The sequence below is a fragment of the Carassius auratus genome, chromosome 47 (assembly GCF_003368295.1).
Source record: "Carassius auratus strain Wakin chromosome 47, ASM336829v1, whole genome shotgun sequence".
In the NCBI taxonomy this organism is placed as follows: Eukaryota; Metazoa; Chordata; class Actinopteri; order Cypriniformes; family Cyprinidae; genus Carassius; species Carassius auratus.
In genome coordinates, this window is record NC_039289.1 from 6,860,231 (window position 1) to 6,868,231 (window position 8,001).

General features: G+C 38.4%; 1 protein-coding gene across 1 annotated transcript; it reads right to left on the reverse strand.

Annotated features, from left to right (window-relative positions):
* Positions 1-542: 542 nt before the first annotated feature.
* Positions 543-2,081, reverse strand: LOC113064943 (transmembrane protein 59-like). Its single transcript, XM_026235964.1, has 4 exons — positions 1,786-2,081; positions 1,455-1,569; positions 1,081-1,198; positions 543-799 (listed from the first exon to the last, which is right to left on the reverse strand). Exons 2-4 carry the CDS (start codon positions 1,460-1,462, stop codon positions 641-643), a joined length of 285 nt encoding a protein of 94 aa, XP_026091749.1. The 5' UTR covers positions 1,463-1,569; positions 1,786-2,081; the 3' UTR covers positions 543-640.
* Between the last annotated feature and the right edge of the window lie 5,920 nt (positions 2,082-8,001).

The window sequence follows — 8,001 nt, forward strand, 5'->3', positions numbered from 1 at the left end:
GAACTCCTCAAACTACCGGCACTCACAATCTGTAAACTAATTGAGTCCTTGTCAGTTTGATTACATATCAGTTCAAAGGATGCATTCGTGTTTTGTAAATGTCGTTACAAACCAGATCATTTGCTAATCGACTGCGTTTGTTTTTTTACGTTGCTTGTTTCACATCAAAGTGAGAATCTACCAGTGTGACTCTGTCTGACAGATTACCTTCAAAGCTTATCCAGTTCAAATGCTACACTAATTAATAACAAAGGGGGCGCTTTGAAAGTATTCATCGTTCAACGTTCATTTTCAGTATCTAAACGCTGAAGCTTAATAACCCTGCTCTTTAAGAATTCAGTAAGAGCGTATCACAACAGCGATAAGAAACTTGTTGCAAAGTAGTTCATGTACTAGTCTATGTATTCATTATAGTCAAAAATGAGTTTGTACATTATGTGAACAAGCACCTACACTACAGTTCCATGAGGTTTTGCAAATTCAGTCAAGAGACTAGTATTCAGACTTTATGTACGTCAGAATGATATAATAAATGTCATCATGCATGTTTTTTATTTATTTAGAAAAACAAAGTTACTTCCCCTTAAGTTGCGAGAAATAGCTCTGGAGATGAGTTTAACCCTAGTCTGCTTCGGTGCTTTTACAGTGATGTTTTGCTGAGGTCGACTTTGACCGGAAGTGGCCCCGCCTCCTTGCTCTCCTCCGATTGGCCGATTGTCATTGCAATCATTGGCGTCAAGTGGTAGGGGTTGACCTTCTGGCCGTCATCCATGTACTCTTTATCTCCATTGATGCTAAGCTGTAGATACAAAATTGGAACAGGAACAAGTTAAATGTTGACGAACAAATTACGTATTCAAAACAGTATTTTGAATAAGCTTCTCATTATTTAGTTCTCAAAATCAATTTGAAGTAGCCATACTTTTGAAAAAGTTCATGTATATACATACATATATATATATACACATACACACACACACACACACACACACAGGACCGCTTCTCCACTGCTCCAAATAATCCATTTAAAGGAATGCTCTCTCTGTCTGGCTTATATTACTTTGATGAATGAGCGTGTACCTGATTCTTGACATGCTGCTCCGGTGCCGTGACCAGACTGGCACAGCTCAGCCACAGCATCACCATGATAGACAGGAAGAGACATGCTGCTAAAATCCAGCGCGGTAGTCCTGAGCGCCTAGGGGAAATATACAGGAAGAATTTACATATTGATGTATGTTAAGAAATTACAACACTTTCATTTAAGTGTATTACGTATATAGTATATAGTTTTAATTTTTGTGATGGATAATTGTTTGTTTGCATTAAAAATTTTACTGGCATAGCCACGCTGTTACCTAAATACAACCTAAATGTTTTTAGTACATGATCAATGGACCATCAAGCTGTTTAAACATTTAAACATGTCCTGACTGGAAAAAAGTCCCTTTCACCTTGACATGCAGCCCAGGAAGTCGTGCTCAGCAGCTGGGTCCTCAGCATGCTGGCTGATATGCTTTCCTTTCACCCCAGGTTTTGCCGCATTCCTCTCCCCATGTGACCTCCCACCTGAAAGGATGCAGAGGCAGCATTTTCAGCAAGTGGACATTGATTTTATGACCCTCCAGCTTCGGAAAAACTACAGCGGCGCTCAATGAGTCGCAAATGAAAGTCAAAGCTCAAGCTCTGGTGCTTGGCTCCACTTAAATGAGCTTTCAGATGAAAAAAAAAAAAAAAAAACGAAAGCTGTCAGCAGCCATCTGGGGTGAAAGCGGTCATTCTTACCAGTATGTGGCCGCTGTGTGTGGGAGTTGACTTGGGGCCAGGGTTTGTCGACCACGTTGGAGCGCGGGGCTTGTAACTCAGGCAAGGAGTACTCAATCTCTGGCTGACTCTGGGAGAATCAACAAACACAATGTCAAGGGCAGGAAACAGCATTATGGGATTTACTCTGCAGAAAGGCTTCTGAATGAAACGGTTGGGTTTGTGACCATTTTGTTGTGGTGAGGATTTCAACGCAATCATGCACAAAGCGGAAAAACAAATACAATTTGCAGAGTGACATAAAAATGCTTGGATTCTTACAAACATGCAGATGATGAATAACACAGGTAAATATGACGTGGAGCGTATGTTTTCAAAAATGCAATAAATAAAAAAAACTAGCTGCTAATCTAGCTCCCATTTGCGCCTGTATCATGTACAGCTAGAATGAGCAGAAATAGATTCCCAAGAGAAATCGCTGGTAAAAGTATAATAGCTGATTTGATGTCAGTTGCGATATTTTATGAAACTGGGTCATCACTGATATGGTTTCATATAAAGTATGTTTATGGTAACGGTGACATTTCTGTTTAGTCTATCTGAAATAGCTGGAGTCATGAAAAAGAAAACCTAAATGTTAAAAAATCTGAGATATACACTACTGTTTCTATTTTTCTGAAAGAGATTAATACTTTTAACAAGGATGCATTAAATGGTCTAAAAGGGACAGAAAAGATTTATAATGTTAGTTATATTTCAAATAAATGTTGTGTACTTGAACTTTGTATTCACCAAAACTCCTGAAAAAAACTGCTACTTTTTCCACAAAATATTAAGTAGCACAAGTTTAGCATTGATAAATAACAGGGTTGCCAACTCTCACGCATCTGGCGTGACACTCATGCTTGGACTTCAGCGAGAGATTGATGCTGAAAGCGTGAGTTGGCAACCCTTTAAATAATGAGAAATGTTACAAAAAGGTTATTAAATCAGCATATAAGAATGTTTTATGAAGGATCATGTGACAGTGAAGACTGGAGTAATCTACACTCACTGGCCACTTTATTAGGTACACCATGCTAGAAGCAGGTTAGACCTCCTTTTGCCTTCAGAACTGCCTCAATGCTTCATGGCAAGGATTCAACAAGGTGTTGGAAAAATTCCTCAGAGGTTTTGGTCCATATTGACATGACAGCATTACGCAGTTGCTGCAGATTTGTCGGCTACACATCCGTGATGCAAATCTTTGTTCCTCATCTTCTCAAAGCTGCTCTATTGGATTGAGATCTGGTGATTGTGGAGGCCATTTGAGTAAAGTGAACTCATTGTCATGTTCAAGAAACCAGTCTGAGATGATTTGAGCTTTGTGACATGGTGCATTATCCTGCTGGAAGTAGCCATCAGAAGATGGGTTCACTGTAGTCATGAAGGGATGAACATGGTCAGCAACAATACTCAGGTAGGCTGTGGCATTAATTGGTACTAAGGGACTCAAAGTGTGCCACAAAAATATCAGCCTGAAGCACTCAGACGAGGCAGGATGGATCCTGCTTTCATGTTCTTTATAACAAATTCTGAGCCTACCATCTGAATGTCACAGCAGAAATCGAGATGTTTTTCAAATCCTCTATTGTCCAATTTTGGTGAGCCTGTGTGAAATGTAGCCTCCGTTTTGATGAATGACATCAACAAGGCATTTTCATCCACATAACTGCTGCTCACTGGACATTTTTTTTCGGACCATTCTCTGTAAACCCCAGTGATGGTTGTGTGTGAAAATCCCAGTAGATCAGCAGTTTTTTAAATACTCAGACCAGCCCATCTGGCACCAACAACCATTCTACATTCAAAGTCAGTTAAATCCCCTTTCTTCCCCATTCTGATGCTCCGTTTGAACTCCAGCAAGTCGTCTTCAACACATCTAGATGCCAAAATGCATTGAGCTGTGGCCATGTGATTGGCTGATTAGCAATTTGTGTTACCACGCTATTGAACAGGTGGACCAAATAAAGTGGCCAGTGAGTGTAGATTACATTTTATATTATAATCATCCGACTTTTCAACACATATTTTATGTTTTTAACTAATTTTATAACCTAAAACTGTTCTCAATAACCTTGACAAGTATCACACAGGAATGCATATTATTTTGTTTACTTTTGTCTGCACTGCACTTGGTAGCCCCGTCCACAGTGGGATTTCATTGGTCCAAATCCTGCTTGACATATAATGCCTGTTTAATAAACACTGAAGATGTTCAAAGTGACTGTGATTTTGCCACCTTACACAGCATTTGTGCTCTCACAGACATACTTCTACCCACTCAATTGTGGTCAAGTTACACCTGGTAAGGACATGACATAAGTATTAGTCAACATTTCAGTTTGATCGACGCCATCAAGATTCCAAAAAGCTACAGTCAGCTGCTTCCAGCTTGAGAAACCATGCAGAAAAACCATGTTAACAACTCAATTACATGATTGCCTGGCGGCACAAAGCCACGCTGGTCAAGCTGAGCAATAGCCAACTCTGATGAGAGCAAGGGGACTACTAGACTTGAATAAGAACTTTTAAGCTGCCACTTATAAGCAGGATCCAAAAGATGGGATTTGAAATCTGTCTCATAAGTCTATGACTAGATGTGTCCTGTTCTGCCCCTTCATCTTGCCCTGTATGTGTAAATTAGTACTTGTTTTTTCAGACTAGGTCTCTTTTAGTTCCCCCTTGAGATCTTATTAAATAGAGACTTTTACTCTCTTCCACTGAATTCTTCTAAATCAGGTTCAGCAGAGCAGACCTCGGAGATAACCTCTCTAGGGAGGCTCATATGAATCTTTGAAATGACCACAGATGCAAACACACATGGTTTTTCATGTCAAGTCATGGTAGACAAGAATGCAGGGAACTGTGTGTCCTATTCTAATAGTCTGTAACTGGACACATAAGGAGTCCATTGGGATTTTACTTTTTACATATGTATAACTGACTGGTATGTCCAATCTTAAATTCTAAGGAATAGTTTAGATAAAATGAAAATCCTGTCATCGTTTACTCACCTTCATCATGTTCTAAACCCATGTGTCGTTTTTCTGCGGTGAGAAAATCTGAAGTCTGTTTTCTGTGCACTTTTTAAGCAATTATAGTGAATTACAGCAATTACAGGGAGTGAAGCTTTCAAGCTTAAAAAAGGGTTAAAGTATCATAAAAGTTCTCCATATGACGTGCACTATATTGATCTTGAGAACTAATAAAGCAGAGTCTGCTAAATGAACAAATAGTTCAAAGGTGTGTTTCATGTAAAACGGCATAACTCGCTGTTTAAAGGGACAGTTTACCCAAAAATGAAAATTACCCCATGATTTACTCATCTTTAAACAATCCTAGAAGTATATGACTTTATTCTTTCAGATGAATACAATTTGAGTTATATAAAAAAAATATGTCCTGGCTCTTCCAAGCTTTATAATGGCAGTGAATGCTCCACACGGCTCCAGTGGGTGAATGAAGGCCTCCTGAAGTTAACTGATGCATTTATGTATAACAATATCTATATTGAAACATTGTAAACTGTAATCTCTATCTTAAGCTAACTGTATCATTTTATACTATTAACCGTGAACTGGTGTTTTGTTTTACTCTCTCCTCAGCGCTTCCACATGCATCACTTCTCACCACAGCATAATTTCTTTTTTGAGGTCAAATAAATGTCAGATTATTGCTTTTTAATGGACATGGCATCTGAGGTCTAATTCGCAATTTTTTTTTTTGATAATTCACTGTTTTGCTTTATTTCAGATGTTTGATTCAATCATGGAGCTACAGCACATTCACGCATATGCGCTCTTCAAAAACGTTTGCTTTTATTCTTTTGAAAAACTAAAAGACGTTGAGTTGAATTAGTATATGTATGAAATGAAAGAAAGATGATGTTTGCGAATGTTCGTTGGATCCATGTTTCGGAACTACATTGACAATGACTTGGAAATATTGTTGGCGAATGTTGCTTTTGGGAAAAGCACCCGAGATTGGTTTGGTGAACAGGATCAATTATTTGACTGAATTTTGGTTTGTTCCTCACAATACTACTGCTAGACTTAAAAATATAGCGAAAGAGTCATATGGACCGCTTTTATGGCATTTTTGCATCATTTCTGAATGGCATTTACATTGTATGGAAATGAAAGGTCATATTTTAAAATATATTCATTTGTGTCCCGTTGAGGAAAGAACAGTATATGGGTTTTTATCAACATGAGGGAGAGTATAGATTCACATTTTTGCATGAACTAATTCTTTACATAAACAAACATGGCAAAACATGAAGTCATGTAATGCAAGATAGTATGGACAATTTAGCTCTGCAAAAAGCTTGAGTCTCACAGTTGCGTTAATTGAAAGGGATGCTGTCAAAAATATTGAATCCAGATGTCCGCAAGGGATGAGAATCAAAGGGGGAAAAATGAACATCTGAGGAAGTTAATGTGACTGGCCACAGACCAATGGAATCTTGCCATTAGTGAAAGCAGTCTGATGTGCATCTGTCACGCATTACCGCAGAACTCGCCAAGGTGATCAATGCAGCTTACAAGACTGCCAAGAAGACGAGGCCGAGATTGTTGACTTCATAGTAAACAATCCCATTTCCTTATTAGGAATTTGCTTGCTTTCTCCAAACTCGTCTTTTCGCATGTAGCAGCCGTCAACATTGAACTTGTCCAGAATTTAAACAAGATGGCCGACCTCCTTCCAAACAACAATCCATCGCACCAATCAGTTGCTATACAGCGACCAAGTCATATTTAACCTTCAGTTTGGAGGAAATAGTCTTATTCCTGTTGATTACCTCTGAGGGACTCATCAAAACCCTACAGAACGGCCAGCACATTAAGCCAGACTGCAGCGTAACCAATGTCAAATGTCTGCCTGGTAACTGATGTGAAACTAGGCTACAGATCAATAGCGTAAATCTGGGGATTGGGGGATTTTTACAAGGTTTTTGTTATATAAAAAAAAACAAATATCTGGGCAACAGTGAAGTGAATGGGGCCAATCTTTAAATGTTACAAAAACACTCTGTTTCAATAGTACAAGCACAAGATGTAAAACAATATGTGTGTTAACATGATTTTAGTGTGGAAAAAATCGATTACTAACCTTTTCTGTGTAAAGTTATATCCAATTTTGCAACATAAACTAGCTACTGTAAAAATTATTTAAACCGCTTTACAGCTCTAGACTTAGATTATTGCTTAAAATTCTAAGATGCTTTTGAGTCATCCAAAAATTGGGCAAATTAACTTCCATTGTAAGTGACTCTTTGGTACTCAACATTTTTCCACAAAAGGTGTTGATTAAGCTTAACTCAAACATAACCAAAATAATCATTTAATAAACTGTCCACCTGCAAATTGCAACAAGATTTACCATTTCAGCTTTAAAAAAAAAAGAATGGAATAGCGCTATTATATTCCACAAAAACATATTGCCTGTTCTTGAAAAATTTGGCATAAAATAGATAAAAATGCCCAATTTTATGGCTTTATTTGGATGTCTACGTATTCCCACAAATGTTGTCTACCATTACAGATAACCCCCCCCCCCCCCCAAAAAAAAGTAGTTACAGAGAACTTAAGCGTCAGGAGAACTTCCAACGCAAAACTTCAAGATCAAAAGAGCCGAACAAGCTGGTTTCATAAAGAATTTCACATTTGGTTCTACCGATACTTCATGCTAGTACTGGATTTTTTTCAACATGCAACTTTAGGGAAACGTGTGCAGTGCTGTTGGACACACTTGGGGGAAGCTCTTTCTGAAGTGCAGAATTCCCTCCAGACTTTTCCTTCGAAGATATTTTCCTTAGTTCCTCACAGAAATCAAACAGATTATAACATAAATGTGATTTATGAAGAAAACTTTTGAAATTCCGGTTCGTTTTTTTTATGCCGTGCTATTTATATTACAGTTGTGCGGTGGTTTCATGCAACTGTGAAAACTGCATCATCTGGGCCAAATGCACACCACAGCAGGTCTGTTGAAAAACAATCTGTTTTACTTTCTCTGTTTAGTCGCCTGAGGCACAAAGCCCATCATTAGTGCTCCACTTCCCCCAGAAATTGAGTCTTGCTATTTCAACAAAGTTCTAATTCCATATGCTTGATTTAGTGCGTAGATAGCACAATGCTACCACTAAACCTTTGGTTTTCACCGTCTGTGCAATCTCTGGCCCGTGTCAGTCCT

Excerpts from the sequence above, each read along its gene's own strand:
- LOC113064943 (XM_026235964.1), bottom strand. Across the intron at positions 800-1,080 it reads AGCAGCATGTCAAGAATCAG|CTTAGCATCAATGGAGATAA; the intron begins GTACACGCTCAT and ends TTGTATCTACAG.